This window comes from Protopterus annectens, chromosome 2.part1, assembly GCF_019279795.1.
Source record: "Protopterus annectens isolate FY-2018-M chromosome 2.part1, PAN1.0, whole genome shotgun sequence".
Classification (NCBI taxonomy): domain Eukaryota; kingdom Metazoa; phylum Chordata; order Ceratodontiformes; family Protopteridae; genus Protopterus; species Protopterus annectens.
This window is the reverse complement of record NC_056729.1, coordinates 690,925,582-690,943,326: the sequence shown is the minus strand read 5'-3', so window position 1 is coordinate 690,943,326 and position 17,745 is coordinate 690,925,582. Positions and strand designations below refer to the sequence as shown.

The window sequence follows — 17,745 nt, the reverse complement described above, 5'->3', positions numbered from 1 at the left end:
GAACACAGCAGCTGATATTAAAAAGACAGAAAGCTGTGGAACTGTTTTCCACTGTTTTTATTGCAGAGAGGAGGAGAAAGTACAGTTGTGTACACTTACCATAAATGTAGATGTTCGAGTGTATTCACTGTTGCAGTCATTACATTTGGGTTATCCTGCTGGCAGGTTGCCCTCAGTCGGCCTGAATTCCAAAGTCTTGGGTCCTGCGTCGGTTGCTGTCGCTTCTTCCCTGACGTCAGGTCATTAGGGGTAAAAAAAAAGATGCAGCCGACGCCATTTTCTTCAGTTTTTCTTGCCCCAGATGTCAGGTGCCCCCAAAAGGGTAGGCTAAAAATATGTAAATAAAACATACATGCACCAAAATAAGCTTTACCTTCATTTATAAGCAAATACACCACATAGGTTGTAAAGATTAGAGAAGTAAAGATAAGTTCCAGCAAAAATAAGGGGGATGGCAGGAGGGTAACCTGGACTGCAACAGTGAATACACTCGAATATCTACATTTATGGTAAGTGTACACAACTGTACTATGCTCTTTGTGTTTCACTGTTGCAGTCATTACATTTGGGTTGAGTCCCAAAGCTATGGTTGGGGGGCTGGGGCTAAACAGCATTAGGAGCGGCTATGAGGCCCTGCAGAACTGCAGTGGCAAAGCCTACCCTGGATTTAAAGTAAAGAGGCAGATTGTAATGTTTTGTAAAGGTATGCACTGAACTCCAAGTAGCAGCCTCTAAAATGTCTTTGGTTGGTACTCCCCTGAGAAAGGCTGCAGACGTGGCTGCAGCTCTGGTTCAATGTGGCCTAATGCCTTTAAGCACTGGTTTGCCATGCTGTGAGTAGCAGAAACGAATGCAGTGACCAATCCACTTTGAAACAGTCTGCTTGGAGATAGCCTTTCCTTGTGATGCTGCGGCATATGCCACTAGTAATTGTTCTGTCTTTCTGAAAACTTTAGTTTTGTCCAAGTAGAATCTAAGTTGTCTGTGTACATCCAAAGAATGCAGAATTTTCTCCCCCTTGTTCTGTGGATTTGGATAAAAAGTTGGCAAATGAATAGTTTGGTCAAGGGCTACATTGGATACCACCTTAGGCATAAATGTAGGGTTTGTTCTCAGAGAGACCCTGTCTGGATAAAGGGTTCCACAGCCATGAGAGCCTGTAGCTCTGAAACTCGTCTTGCAGAAGTTATTGCTAGGAGCAGAGCTGTTTTCCAAGATAAGAACTTTATATCCGCAGTAGCAGAGTTTTTCCAAGACATAATTGAGGTCCCATGCAGGTATTGGCGTTCTCCTTGGAGGCCTTAAGTTTTTGGCTCCTCTGAGGTACTGCCTTAATAAAGGATGAGAAAAGAGTGGTGGCTCTGTATTGTAATGAGTCGAAATGGCAGAGGCATGGATTTCAATTGATGAAAAAGTTAGGCCTTTGTCCAGCATCTCAGTTAAGTATTGCAAAATCTGAGTAATATTTGGGACAGCTGTATAAGTTCCTTGAGCTTGGTTCCAAGCACAAAATCTCTTCAATTGCCCGGCATAGGATTTTCTAGTACTAGGCCTTCTGGCTTCTAAAATGACATCCATCACAGCTTTACTGAGAGGTGTGGTTTGTATGGCTACATTATCTGCCATGCTGCCAGATGTAGGGTCCTGAGTTGGCTGTGCAGCATCTGACTGTTTTGCTGGGACAGTAGATGAGGTATTTGAGGTAAGGTCCGGGCTGGGCATTGGGACAAGTTCCATAAGCTCGGATACCAGTACTGGCGCAGCCAGTCTGGGGCAATCAGAATCATTTTTGGTTTCTCCTGTCTGACCTTTAGGAGTACCTTGGGGAGGAGAGGCAGTGGAGGAAAGGCATATACTGATAGGTTTGTCCAGCTGAAAGAGAAGGCGTCCACTTTCCAAGCTTGTTTGTGATAAGTCCTTGTGCAGAATCTTTTTAGTTGATTGTTGTGAGGGGAGGCAAATAGGTCTATGTCCGGGCGTCCCCATTTCTTTGTTATCATGCTGAAGACTTGTGGATCCAGGTGCCACTCATGGGGATCCATGAGGTTTCTGCTTAGTTCGTCTGCCAGAGTATTTTCCTTTCCTGGCAAGAATTGTGCCTGCAGATGAACTTGATAAGTCAATGCTGTGTCCCATAATCCATGGCTAGTCTGCAAAGGGGGTAAGAATGAGTGCCCCCCTGCTTATGTACCCCACATGACCGTGATGTTGTCTGTCTTTATCAGTAGTTGTCCCGGATGAAGTAGGTCCTTGAAGACTGTCAGGGCATTTTGAACAGCTAGCATCTCTTTTTGATTGATATGTAGATGCTTTTGATTTGTGGACCAGGTGCCCTGAATGCCTCTTCCTGCCATGTGTGCCCCCCAGGCATAATCTGATGCATCCGTTGTTAGGCTCTGCCTGGGTGGGGGTAGTGAGAATGGCTGTCCCTTGTTTTGGAGACAAGCCTTTGCCCACCATCGAAACTCCTGTTGCAGGCAGGGAATGAGAGTAATCATTGTTTCCAGGCTGTGGCAATGTTGTGTCCAGACACTTTTTAGGTACCATTGAATTTTCCTCATATGCAGCCTTGCATATATAATTAATAAGATGCAGGATGCCATGAAGCCCAAAGATTGCAGAATTTTTCTTGCAGATAACTGGGTCTTTGTTGCCATTTCCTTGAAATAGGTAGTCAGTTGCCTTTGTTTGTCTGGAGTGAGATAAGCCATCTGGGCAGTTGTATTTAAGCTTGCACCCAGGTATATTATCTCTTGAGATGGTACTAGTTTTGATTTCTTTTTGTTGACTGTGTACCCTAGGCATGTTAAAAGTCTTTGCACAAACGTCAGATGCTGTAGTAGAATGTCCTTGTTCTCTGCTTGTATGAGGCAGTCGTCCAAGTAAGGATATATTTGTATTCCTCTCTGTTTGCAGTAAGCAATTACTAGTGCCAGGCACTTTGTGAAGATCCTGGGTGCAGTAGATAAGCCAAAGGGCAGTGCAGAGAATTGGTAATGCTTTGAGCCAGCCTCGAATCTGAGGTATCGTCTGCATGATTGTCTGACTGGGACATGCAGGTATGCCTCTTTTAGGTCTAAAGTCATGAGCCAAGCCTTGCTGCCCAGCATGGGCAGAAGCTGCTGCAAGGTCATCATCTTGAATTTTGGTATATCCAGGAAAGTGTTTAGAATAGACAGGTCCAGTACTGGTATCCATGATTTGTCCTTTCTGGATACCAAGAAGAGTCTTGAGTAAAATCCTTGTCCCTGCTCTTGCTGTAGCACTTTCTGAATAGCCCTCATGTCCATGAGAGCTGCGACTTGTTTTTGAGCCTCTGCCCATTGATGTTTTTGGCAGGTCTGGCCATCCATTTGCCCTTGGCAGGGTATGGAAGTGAAACTTGTTGCCTTGTGACACTATCTAGAACCCATTTGTCCTGGGTTATAATGTGCCAATTTTGAGAAAAAAGTGCCAGTTTTCCCCCTAAGGGTGCTGCCAGAAGATAAGTGCTTGGTGCAGGCAGGGGGAAGTCATTGGGACGGTTTCCTGTATGGTTGTGATTTGACTTCTCCACCTTTGGAGGTAGAAGCACCCCATTGCTTAGACCTGTAGGAACTTTGCGGCTGTGATCTGCCTCTAGGGCGTCTGGATCTGCTCCTTTGAGGTCTGTCTGAGACTGGAAAGGACCAACTCTTTGTAGGCCAGCATTTGCTAAATCTAGGTGGCTGTACCTGTAAGAAATCCTTGACCGTTTGCATAGATTTAGCGTTGTCCTCCATTTTCTTTAACACATCTTCTGCCTTAACACCAAATAAGGTATCATGCTGTACTGGAACATCTAATAATTTTGCTTTAACATGATCAGGCAGATTTTGTTCCTTTAACCAAGCATGCCTCCTAATGACAGAACCCGTAACAGCGGCCCTGCAGGAGGCCTCCAGAGAATCAAAACCACATTGCACATTATGCTTTTCAACTTGTTCAGCTGCATGCAATAAATCCTGCATTTCTTAGTTTTCTGCACATTCAGAATTTACCATCATTTTCTGTTTAAGCAGTGTCATGATATATTGCTGATATTTGAGCATATGAAACTGGCAATTTAAGGCCCTTACAGCTAAGGTAGCAGATGTGTAAATCTTTTTTCCCCATCTATCCAGTGCCCTAGAATCCCTGTCACAGGGGGTAGGTTTTTTTGCAGTGGAAGCCTTGACCCCTTTGGGACCTTGAGAAATAGTTTCTGAGTCTGCAGTAGGGTTTTTGAAAAGGAATTTATGACAGTCAGGGACCCTGTATAGTATCTGTCTGGCTTAGCAGGAGCTAGAGGTAAGGAGTCAGGGGTCAGACTAGACCCTGAGAACATATCATCTACAATGTCTAACACAGGTGGAATAACTAGAGGCCTGTGTTGAGGTAGTAAAAGGAAGTCTCTGAGCCTCTTCTTAGATTCTGAAAAATCTTGGCTCTCCCAGTGGAAGTGCTCCCTCATGGTATGCAAGGTTTCCCCAAAAGCGTAGTCCTCAGGAGGAGAAGCTGAAGTAATTGATTCTTCAGCATCAGAATCCTCATGGGGGGGGGGGGGGGGGAATATTCCTGATCAGAAGAGGAATCAGAAGAAATGGAAACCTGATCTGAAGACTCATAGTCTGTCTCTTGCCCAGGCCTCTTATCAGGAGGGGGATGGGAACCCCTGATCAAGGTAATTAAGTCTTCGGCCATTTTGAGCATCTGTTTTTTGTGCATAGAGGCTTGTCCATGTGGCTGGTGAAATTGTTTCTTTGCCTTTAAAGGTGTTTTAGTCTTTGCCTTTGAAGTCGGTTTAATATATAATTGTTTAGGTCTGAATACACCCTCAGAAGCCGATGCCTGCTCAGCGGCTCCAGACCCATCTGAGGGAATAATTTCTGAGGCTCCAATACCTTGAGTTTCCAGCCGTCTGGCCGACTCCACGTGGGAGTCAGTAGTGGCCTGCGACTCTAAAGTAGCGGGCATCAGGGGCTGCGAAAGCACCTCACTGAGAACCAGCGACTTGCTTAGGAGAAGCTTCGTCATCGGTTTTGGACCTCGGTTGCCTGTCTTTTTCTTTGCATTTTTTGTGAACTCCGGTAGTTGGATGGCTATCCGACGACATTGTATAATTAAATCTTCACCCAAAATAGCTTAATGCAAAATCGTACCGAAGCTTAATAGTGTGTTGGTTAAATCTAGCACAAAACCGACAACTAGAAACGTCGTGGTCTGGGCCTAGGCAAGGAATACAGTTGGCATGAAAATCCTGAAAATCCTTATGAGGTATTTGCTTCCCACAAGAAATACAATTATTAACTTTTTCTGACATCGGACTGGAGCAAGAAAAAAGTTTCCCCAATGGGGTACTTAGCTTTTAATGAAGACTTTGGATCTGAAACTCGAACACGAAAATCTCAGCAGTCGGCCGACCGGCACTTGAGAACTGCTTCTGCTTCGGGCACCGCGCAGCAAGAAAGATTGAAGAAAATGGCGTCAGCTGCATCTCTTATACCCCTGACGACCTGACGTCAGGGAAGAAGTGACAGCAACCGACACAGGACCCAAGACTTTGGAATTCAGGCCGACTGAGGGCAACCTGCCAGCAGGATAACCCAAATGTAATGACTGCAACAGTGAAACACGAAGAACATCTTAACACTTCCCTTTCATAGTAAAACAAAGCAATTAGATCAGTCAGGTGTTTAAAGACAGTTGTCACCTCTTCTGACAAATTTACATAAGCAGAAACACATACTGAAATATTAAGCTTTAAATGTTGGTTGGTTACTTATAGTTTATATGTTAAGATAACTTAAATACAGTATCAAAGATTTCTCAGACATTTAGAGAAAAGTCAGAAAATATTTTTTCTTGTAAACTATCAGCGCATTATTTTCAAGCCACCCCTCCTCCCCACACATTGGTGAGAACGGCCGAAAGATAGACAAATGGCAACCCTATCAACTAGATGTACTGATAATGTTCATAAAAAGGTCTTTTATGCTTTTTGTGATATCCTCCCACAGGGGAATGCATATTTGGTACACGCAGATCCACGGTAAGAGATTCCCACTGACTCGGTCCTTAGATTGTTAGAGTGCATGAGCATTTTGTAGTCCACAAAGGAAATGTGACCATTGATGGCAACCATAATATGAATTTACTTCAACATATGTTTACTGCATACTCTTGCATTAAATACATTACACACACGCACACACAGTCAGATGTGTGCATTTAAATACAGTACAGCATCCCCCATATAGTATTCTGCATGCCACATATATTTTTATACACTCACTCATACACATACACACACACACACATATATATATATATATATATATACATATATATATGTATGTCTGTGTGCATTTATGTGTAAGCACACATATACAGTTACACAAAATATCCATTTTGATTTTTTTTTTTTTAAAGGACATGAAGTACACATACAGGCATATAATCTAGTTCTCCACTATACACACACACATTTTTGTACACATGTACTTTATACACACACACACACACACACACACACATATATATATATATATATATATATATATATATATATATATATATATATGCACACATACGCACACATAACTATATGTATACACACACACACACTGTATAAATGTGTGTGTTTGTGTGCCTGTGTGTGCAATATTGGTGCATAAAATTTATTTATAATAAACTTGACATAACAGAGTTAAGCATTACTAATGTATACATTCTGGTAAATGTTGCTTAATGTTTAACTTATTCACTGTCACACATTGACAAAGAGTGCATGTGTAACACATAGCCAATTTTTTATGTCAGTATTTTTTTTTCTTTGTATTGACAAGTGCATTTATTACTTGCCATTATCTTTACCAATGTAACTTGAGTTGTGGCTGAAATAGTCCTGGAACCAGTTCACTTTCCTGGTTACCAAAGTATTTACTTTTACTTATTTTATTTTCCATTTGTTTACAGGGTTAGTCTGACTGGACACAAGGTGACCATTTTCAGCAGAGGCCCGGGGAGAAAAGCTCCAAATGCACAGTAAAAAAATTATAAAAAAATAAAAATAATAAAAAAAAATTATACAAACATAGCTATTTTGTATAAAGAGCATAGAACATATAAAAGGAGTTAAAATCAGAGTTTTACAATTGATGCAGCATACAGTGGTTAGAATACTGAGAAACAATTAAACAAGGTATTATAGAACAAATACAGAATTGCTTGAACATAAATTCAAAAAGAAGTTTCCATAGACAAAGAGGGTCATAAATTAGAAATCATAACTATAAAGGTGCTCTAAACACCTGGTTCACAGTACTATGCACTAAGTGAAACTACACAATACACCTGTGCTCTAGGGATGCTGAAAGTCAGGAACAGGTGAAATTAGTCTGGTTCTGTACAGGAACATATCCAAGTTTTGAATAGGAGATCTTTTAGTAGGGATTTGAAAGTATTTTTACTATTTAGACATCTAATGTCACGGGGTAGAGAGTTCCAGGCCTTATCAACTGCATAGGAATAAAGAGATTGGCCTGAGCTATCAATTGGTAAAAGTCAGTAGGGCAGTATTGGAGGATCTTAACTGACGTGCAGTATTATGGAAGGTGAGCAGACCAGAGAGGGCAGGTATTTTATTTGGTTGGAGTAGCAGTTGATGGGTCAGGAGCAAGTTGATTGTATTTCCTCGCTGGGGTGCCTTCTGTGCGGAGTCTGCATGTCCTCCCTGTGGTCACGTGGGTTTCCTCTGGGTGCTCCGGTTTCCTCCCACATCCCAAAGACATGCTGCAGGTGGATTGGACACTCTAAATTGGCCCTAGGTGTGAGTGTGAGTGTGTGTGTGTGCCTTCTGTGGAAGGTTGGGCGCCGGGCTGGCAACTCGACACTGTAAAACTCCACTGCCAATCATGAGCGGACAGGTGATCCACTGTGGCGACCCCTAACCGGGAAAAGCCAAAAGATGAAGAAGAAAGGAGTTCTAAACTTCCTAGTTGTCTTAGGGAGAAGCAGTGATGAGAACGCAACTTAGCACTGGTTGCAAATTTTGACATACATTTTATTGTAGCAGGTGGATAGTTTCAGAAGGTCAGATTTGTTTAGGTTAGTTAGAACTTTGGAAGCGTACAGTAAGGTGGAGAGTAGATGGGTATGAGAGATAGTGATTTGGGATTCCTGTGTGAGGAAGCTCTTGCAGCGGTAGAGTGAACCCAGTTTTTTTATGAACTTTGGCAATTGTTAGTGCTATACGTTTGTCGAATTTTAGGTTTTGGTCAATAGTTACACCTGGTAGCTTGGCTTGGGTTACTGGTGTGATACGGGTATTGTTGGAGAATGTTATTGAGAATGGCGAGGTAGGGGTGAAAGTTTTGGATGGGTGGAAGATCATGAGTTGAGTCCAAGATGTGTTTAGTATGAGGTGGGAGGAATTTAGCCATTTTTCTACAGTAGTGAAGACTTCCTGTGTTCTATATTGGAGTAATTGTAGAGAAGGGGCTGAGCAAATAAGGGTGGTGTCATCAGCATACTGTACTACATTAGTTTGCTGGGTAGCTGAGGGGAGGTTATTGGTAAAGATGGAAAATAGTAAGGGACCAAGAATGGATCCTTGCAGACCACCTTGTCCCACTGGGAGGAGAGGGGAGAAAGAGTTATGCCATTTAACAGCTTCTTGCCAGAGGGACAGATAATTTTTAAACCACAGTAGAGAGTAATTATCCAGACAGAGCTCAGAGAGAGTCGATAGTAATTTGCAGTGGGATACTGTGTCAAATGCCTTTGACAGGTCTAGGAAGACAAGGGATACTAAGTTACCATGATTTCTTTGTTGGTTCACCTGGTTAGTAAAGGATATAACGGTAGAGGTGGTACTATGGTTTGGCCGAAATCCATGCTGGGAATTTGCTAGCAGGTCATATTGAAGAAGATGAAAGTATAAATAAATATGAAATAAAAAAAAGGGGGGTGAATGAAGAATAATTATGCAACTAATAAAAAAAAATAATTCTGCATCATTCTTGAGAGAGAAAAAACTTCCCACTGAAGGCATTGGGAAGTAGGAGACGGACTTAACTTAAAGCCCTACTACTTATCACCTGTAAATGTGCAGCAAGGCCCATTTACTGCAGTGAGAGTTTTCACACCTCAGCATGAGTGTGTGAGGGAAGGTCTGTCTATTCTTTTAGAACTACAAAAACATCTCTTTACAAAAGCCTGATATTTACCTACTTTCTTTTGCTGGAAGTAGCTAACAGCTATTTATAGCATAAAACAAGCTCTGACAGACACAAATGATGCTCAGTCAGGGAAACACAGAAGTAGCTCTGTTACAGAAGGTGTGTTTAGATGAAAGTGCTTCACAGTCCTACCATTCTATCTTAATGTCATGAGAAAACACCACCAGTTCTTTATGTCTAGCATGACTCATATAAAGAGGAACTGAAATGTACTCTGGGAAGAATGAATGAAAGAAAGAAAACAAGATCATGTTACCAAGGCAGGCCTCATCACTCGCCATTTTGAGGGAAACGCATTAAAATAGTAAAATAAGCAGTTAGAGTGAATTTGAGATATTACAATAGCTAAGAAAATAAAGGTACAATGAAAAAAACTTTTTTTTTTTTTTTGGAGGTCTAAGGCAATTTTTTCCTTTAACAGTTTGTCCAGTATTGATGTTAAACTTACTTTGGACTATGGTTTTAACTTCTAATTTTTTCTATTTTGAGGGATAATATTTTTAGCAATGTTTTGGCAACGGGTGCTGCAGCAGCACCAGTGTATGCTAAAAGAAGTACTCAGCTTTTGGGAGAAGCATTTTGTAATGCATTCATTTACTGTAAACAAATGAAGTTGTACACTTTTTTCATGACATCTTTACTATCTGATCAGGTACAGGTGAACAGTTTCATTCAATACTTAGAAACCACTACAGAATTTTAGGTTAACTTTTAATATTAACTCAGAAAAGATGTTGAGATTTACAAAAATCATGAAAATAATTGTTAACGTTTTCACAGTCTACTGTTAAGTCTACCTTCTCCAACACTTACTTGCATTTTGACAGGTAGCACCCCTTATAGACAAAGTTTAAAGTTTGCTAGAAAAATAACATTTGATAGTGAATACAAGAAACTATTGTGAGAAGCACCAACTGTAGTTTACAGGAGAAACAGTAACATTAAAAATCAATTAGAAACCTAGCAATGAGAGAATTGAATAGTAACAACGGGTGCATGTTAAATGCGATAGTTGTAGGTGGTGCTCTTTTATTTATGATAGCTCAAACACAGTAGTGAGTTGTTTGTCTTTTCGGCTTTTCCCGGTTAGGTGTCGCCACAGCGGAACTCCGGTCTGCTAATGATTGGCAGTAGATTTTTATGGTGCCGAGTTGCCAGTCCAACGCCTAACCTTCAGCGAAGGCACGCCCATTCACGCATGTCTTTCGGAGGCCACTCGATCGTGGGGAGGACATGCAGACTCCACACAGAAGGCACTCCTGCCAAGAATCGAACAGGATAATCTCTTGCTGTGAGGCAACAATGCTACCGCTGTACCACCGCGGCTCGTACTTTTGGAAAAAAAAAAAAAAGTACTCCATGTCCTGACAGATGTAATTATAAAACATCAGGTGTAGTGTACCTGACAAGTGATGTGATGCATTCTGTTAAGTAAAACTGAGAGCCAGCTTAGCAAGTATATCCAGGCACATGACAGTAAAGGGAAGGATTCAGAAAAATGCTTTGTTTAGACATCTGAGTGTGCACCACAATCGTTCTTATTTTTTACATTGGAAACGGTACAACCTATAGTTAGAGGAGGACAATGGGAAGCAACTTTGCAAATTGTTATGGCAGCTACCTTTAAATGCCATTCAGTCACCCAGTTTAAATGACATGATGTCACTCAACAGTGTCTTAAGATTAAGAGCAGCCAAGCTTTGAATTCATTAACTTAATCTTAATGGTTCACAGTAATATTCATTAAAATTTTTAGGAAATGTATATTTTAACAGCAGTTTGAGAGAGAATTTATTAATACATGTATTAAATCTAGCAATATTTGTAATTTATAAGACTATCCAAGTCAGATTTATATTTTTGTCGGACACAGTAGGATTTGTTGAGACTGTTAATAATCTGTTACAGTTGGTTTTAAGGTCAGGACTCACTATGTATTCCTTACATGTGACCTGAACAATGTATTTATACACAGCTTCTGGGTGTTTTTTTTTTAAGATGTTTCTGTAGAAGTCCTAATGGAATGAGGATGAAAGTACTAAAAGAAGTTCAAAATATATATATATTTATTATTTTTTTTTTGCGTGACACTGTTCAATGTGTACTTCAGGTTTTGAAATAGACATAATTCACTGCAAGACAGACAAGCAGGGAAAACATCTGTGCCTTAAAAAATCCAGTACAATAAATTTAACATTAAACCTATATAAGATGGCTTACAAATGAACTGACCTGGTATGCTGATACAGACCGTTTCCAGAGCTAATCACATACAAAAATGCCCTCAAGTAAGTAGTATACAGTTGTCAATCATCTGCAAATATAGCAGGAGAAAAGGAGACCGACTCTCAATAGCAAAGTTTTCTCAAAGAATTAAAAAAATAAAAATGAGCATATAAACTGCCTGCTAACAACATCAATCAAGGTAATTATCCATAGGTTCATAGGACAATACTAGGCTATTGGCCCGGAGGCCCTTATAAGCCTAGCCAAGAATTTCACCCATGTTCCTACAAAGTCAGCACCTGTTTTCCCTGTCCAGCAGGGACACAGGTGGGATCCTAGGGGTAAATTTTCTGTTTCCCACCCAGTCGTCCAGGTTCCTCTTAAAGAGGGCTACTGAGGTACTCTGCTCAACATGGAGAGGAAGTCTATTCCACATATGGGGGAGTCATTGGGACACAAATCTATTCCAGCAACAAGTTCTATTAATGTCACAGACTAGCTTGAGACATTGCGTGCATGTTGCACGAGTAGAGTTGGACTTACGGATATGCAGCAACTCCATTAAGGCTGAGTCTGAGACGGACTTGTAAGCCAGACACAGGTCACCTCTGAGCAGTCTGCACGAGACTTGAGTAAAAGGACAGGGTTTTTAGCCTATCTGTATACGATAGGTGTCTGAGACCCTGGATTTTCCTGGTCAGGAATCTCTGTGGTCTCTCCAACTGCTGCATGTGGTTGGCAAGGTACATGCTGAAGGGGGCATTGTACTCGATAATGGGTCTGATAAGGGAAGAGTACAGGGATGTTGTGACCGCCTTGTTCCTGAATGAAATATCCTTACTTATGAGGTGGGCCATGTAGAAAGCCTTCCGTACAACAGAGGCAACATGGTGGTCAAAAGTCAGATTGTTATCAACCTGGGTGCCCAAGTCCTTCATGATTGACTACACGCTTAGTACGTTGTTATTAATATGATAGAGGGGACACCATTTTCCCAAAGGGGATAATGATGCATTTCTTGGCATTCAGTTTGAGGCCATGCTTTTGGCTCCAGTCATTAGTTTGGTTAGGACCTCTTGGAAGATGTTCACATCACTAGGGGGATTTATGATGGTGTCCAGCTTGCAGTCATCTGCATACTTGGTCAACCACAGACCACTGGTTTTGGCTTGCACCTCAGAAAAGTATATCCCAAACAATAGAGGCCACAAGATCGATCCTTGGGGTATGCCGATTGTTACGGGTCTAACTACTAGAGGTGGCTTCTCCTGTTTTGACTGAATGGGTTCTATCAGTGAGCCATTTAGATAGTCAGCTGGTAAGATATGGGTTGATGTCTAGCTGGGAGAGTTTATCTATTATGCCTGAGTGGAGAATAGTGTTGAAGGCTTTGGCTAAGTCAAGGTAAGCAGTGTGCACTGTCTTGCCCTCATCCATGGCTTTGGTGACTGTTTCGAAGAAGGCGACCAAGTTTAAAAGGCATGATCGCACTTTGACAAAACCAAACTGTATGGGACCAAGCGTTTGGAGGTTGCCAATGTCCTTGTTTATAAGGTCTGTGATAATGAGTTCCATGGTCTTGCAGATCAGGCTAGTTAGGCTGATAGTCCTATAATTGCCTAGGTTGGTGGATGCCCCACCTTTGTGCAGAGGTATGACAGTGGCTGTCCTCCATTCTGCTAGGACGAAGCGGGTGCACATGCTTTAGTTGAACAGGGTGCCTAGTAGTACTGAGAGATCTTTCCTGAGTTCATGTAGGACACAGCCAGGGATGTTATTGGGTCCCATGGAGGCTGTATTTTTTGCCTCTGAGAGGTCATTAATAACCTGCTCCTTGGTGATGAGGGGAGGGGGGCAGGTGCTGGGGATGTCCTGGTTTAATGATGGGGGGGACAAGGGGGTGAAGTTTTCACTGAACTTGTCTGCCAGTAGGTTGGCTATATCTATGGCGTTTGTGTATGTGGTATTCTTGACCACCAATTCAGAGCAGATTTGAGAGTTACCTTTGAGATTGTGGACATATGCGAATAAGGGCTTTTGACCTTCCTTAGTGGATATGGCCGATTTGGACTCAAAGTTAGCCTTAGAGGATTTCACCAGTGACTTTATTTGCTTGTTCAGACAAAAGAGGGATTACTTCCAACTTGGCACCTGCTCCTTCTTAGCCCTGGACAGCAACTTTTTCCTTTTATCATAGAGTCTGTTTATTGCTGCTGTCCACCAGACAGGTTTACTCTTCCTTGAGAAAGATGATTTGGTCCTGTCAGGTACTGCTGAGTCCATGCATATATATAGGTGCTCATATAGTTTTTTGGTGTAGGCTTGGACATTAGTGCTTGATTCAAGTGAAGGGATGGTGGCTGTAAAGCTGCTTATACCTGCTCTTAGGAGGTTGTAGTCAGCTTTGAAAAAGTTTTTTTTTGTTCGACCCTGGCAAGGGGGGGGGGGGGGGATCAGGGGAGATGGTGACTTCGAAAGTAATTGCTTTATGGTCGGATCTTACCAAGGAGGATGACACTGTAGGGATGCTACAGTGGCTATTCATGTTGGTTAGTACCAGGTCCAAGATATTTTCACCTCTTGTGGGGGTGTCGACCAGCTGATCCAATGCATTGGCACTGACGAAGTCGAGGAATCTCTGGGCACTCATGTTTGAGCTCGAATAGGTCTTCCACTCTACGGTCATCTTGATGGATTCAAGGAAGTCCAGATAAGTGGAGTGGACCTCCTGAGTCATGGTTGGGGGTCTGTAGTTAGCTATGATTTGAATAGGTGTTTTGTCAATAGTTAACTGCATCTGGAGTGTCTCCTGTGCGTCATACTGTCTGACCAGCCTGGAGGTGTGTATGTCTTTGATAAATATTGAAACTCCACCTCCTTTGGCTTTGCAGCCCTCTATTTGGGGTCTGAAAGTATGGTAGGGGCAAATAACCTGGTAAGGTTGGAGTGCTCTCTGCAGTTTTCAACCAGGTTTCAGTGACTGCACAAATGTCAGCATCTTCCAGGTTGAGGAATGCTTGCAATGAGTGTAGTTTCATGTTAAGACTCCTAGCGTTTGGCAGCATGACCTTCAAACTTCATTTAGAAGAATTTTTCATGCTGGTAATTTTGTCCTCATAACTTTGCCTAAAAAATGCACTATGGGGGAGGCAAGAGCCTTTGCCAGAAGCCTGAAGCCCAAGGGAGACAGATGAAGGCATATCTGGCAAAGCATTGTGGTCTGTCAGTCATGTCTTCCCAGGCTGTCAGGTACTGGATCCCCTTGGAATGACACCAGAAGCTAAGCCAATCATTTTCTGTTTGTACTGAGGCATCATTCTGGGTGACGGTAGGATGCTGCTTAAGGCTAGGGACATACCTGCTTGAGACACATACTCAGCGAGCTCAACCACGTCTCTGTTCATATAGTCCAGTGAGGTATGTCTCAAGTCATTCACAACAATATGGACTATGACAGAGTCATAACAGTACCTGTTGTTGAGAGACCTGAGTGCATGAGTGATCTGGCTTATTCTAGCACCTGACAAGCAACTTACCGTGACTTTCCACTTGTTTAGCCTGGCGAGGGTCACATATGTGTGTCTCATGATAGTCTCCTATGACTACTATGTTGGGTTTGTGGATGGGCCTTAGAGGCTGTGTGACACAGGTACATGTAATACGTGTGATGCTTGGTGCAGTGGGTTGTGATGTGCATGTGTGCTTTTGCCTCAGAAGTCTCTTTTGTTTAGGTATTTTTTTTACATCCAACTCAGATAACGTTTGCACCTATGAACACAAACTGACTAAATGTGCAGCAGTTAATAAACTTTGTCAACCACTGTTTTTCAAGTGTTACCTTGCTGCCTGGTTTTGGCCCCCTCTTCTTTGGGATTTTTAGCGGTTCCACTGACTTTGAGGTGATGGGAATGGTGGAGCTGGCTGTAACTTTTGTTGTGGCTTGTGGCACCTTTCCTCTCTTCTGCCCTGGCTTGCGACCTCTCTGTCCAGGCTGATGGTTTGCAGGATTCTTTACAGGTCTGTGCATGTTGTGTTTCTCTGTATTCACACCTGAGGCACCAGCAGAGCTCTTTGGAATCACAACTGGAAAAGAAGCAAAGCCACAAAGGTCTGAAACGTAAAATATTTTCTAGTGAAGTGCCTGTGTGCCACATAAGGAAAAACAGACAAGTGCAAGCCTTTATATCTGCAACTTAAACCAGACTGTTACTTTAACAGCATGAACATAAAAAGAAATCTACATACTGCAACTTCAAACTAAACAAGATGGTCCAAAGTCCTCTCCTAAGACGGGGTTAATTATGTTCATCAGCCAATATTAACATCCCAAACCAGGGTGAGGGCTTCATCCTGTAGCACAATAGTGTTTATTTTCACAGTGGAGTTGTCTAGTAAAGACTGTCAGTGGTAGAGAGTGAAAACCAGTAGTGAAGTGAGATGTATCTACGACAATCGAGCCTGAGGCACATTAAAGAAGAAATGATCATTCAGCTTCCAGTTTGTTTCGTAAGAACTATGGTATATGGTTTGATTGCCTGCATTGGCCATCAAATCATTTCTTTAACATATAGAATTACAAGATTCAAACTTGTCAGGTATTCAGACATTGCTATTTACCACTGTCCTGTTAATAAGCAAGTGAAAATATGCTTAAACTTTACAAACTGAACAGCAACAAGTACTTCAGCACATTAATGTACACCCAGAAAATAGACAGGAAACAAACTGCCATTACAATGTACTGTTTACAGCTTATGTCACCACAGAAGCACTGCAGATTCAGATGGCGCTCACTGCTCAACATGTATGTAGAGAATGAATGAGAAGTTATTCAAACATAATTTAAACACATTTACTAAACAGGATGCTCCATTTCTTAAATACCCAAATCAGACACGTGTAACACTTACACCACCATTAAAGGCAGCAGAGTTTCAGAAGCAGTCTATTTGTGCTAAGACCAAAACATAGAAAGAGGATTCAAAACTACTGCATAGCACAGTCATTTACTACTCCTGCAGCACAATAGCAAACATACTAAGAATTTTGCAAACCACCTCTGCCTCTGTGGTGACATCCACTGTTGCCATTCTCCCTTCTGTCCCTGGGGAATTCTATCTCTAAGAGTGTCCTGTGCAAAACCCTGAGACTTACAAAATCATAGTCCATTTCTATCCTTTTAGCTCCAGAGATGTGGATGCTGACTGAAGGCAGACAGGATTGTGCCATCCTGTTCACTTCTGGTGAAAGTACGTGTCTAACTTTGGGCCCAAAGAGGGAGGATTCATGAAAACAGGCATTCAAAAGGACATTTTGAAGTTCTCAGCAAAATCACAGGGATTCAGCCATATGTGTTGGCATATGATAAAGCCGGTGTATACTGCTGTAGATGCAGCATCCACCAAATTGGAGAAACGGTGCACAGACACATTCAAAATGGTTTGTAAAGTTGCCATCTGTGACTGTGTTTTCATAGTACTGGAGAGGGACTTGGAGAGTAGTTCTTTATTCAGGTCTCTCTAAAATTTCATTAGGTGTGTGCAAGATAGTTTGGTGCACATAAGGGAAATGTCAATGAAGTGCAAGTTCTCTTTCCAAACCTGTCCAAGGCCCGAGACTCTATGTCTGGGAGGTGAAGGGAGGATTACTTGTCAAAGAGCTCTTTTTTCATGGCTGCCATTACCATGAGGGCATCTACTGCAGTCCACTTGCTCCAGTGAGGATTGTCCCATGCGGAAACTAAAATCTTGTCTGAATTGTAGGTTATGGGCTTCACTATGTCTGGTTCCTTCCATACTTACAGAGACACTAATTATATCAGCTTGTCTACCAGAGGAACCATCAAGGAAGTAGACTGGCCAGCTCCAAAGACCATGAAAAATATGGATTCCTCTTGGGAAGGGGCACTGGTGGACCAGCCTCTATCACTGCAGAAGTAATTTCAGAATGTCTCCAAAGGAAGATGTCTTCTAGAGGGGGTGGACCTTGGGGACCCTTTCCCTAACCAAAACTGGTACCATCAGTGACAGACTCCCGTGGGGAGTCTAAATGCTTCCTTTTGCATGAGTGATTTCTGTACTCTTCCATGGTGGGGTAATCTGGGGAAGATTCAGAAGCTGAAGGGAACTTGCTTCATCAGCTCTGTCAAAGCAAAAATAGATAAGACTAGCTGTCTCAAAGAGATGGGATGATGTGGAGAAGGCACAACAGATGTCAAAAGGGATGAAAATACAACAGAATAAGGGCAGAATACCTCCTCTATAGATAAGAGAACCATTTC

General features: G+C 42.1%; 1 protein-coding gene across 3 annotated transcripts in view; it reads right to left on the bottom strand.

Annotated features, from left to right (window-relative positions):
- Window positions 1–17,745, bottom strand: part of SCMH1 (Scm polycomb group protein homolog 1) — a 1,495,203-nt gene that overhangs the window by 480,682 nt on the left and 996,776 nt on the right. For all 3 annotated transcript variants that reach the window (XM_044062427.1, XM_044062428.1, XM_044062429.1), the window contains one exon: window positions 15,304–15,548. In XM_044062427.1, the coding sequence (XP_043918362.1) occupies window positions 15,304–15,548 (245 nt within the window). The remainder of the gene's footprint in view (window positions 1–15,303; window positions 15,549–17,745) is intronic.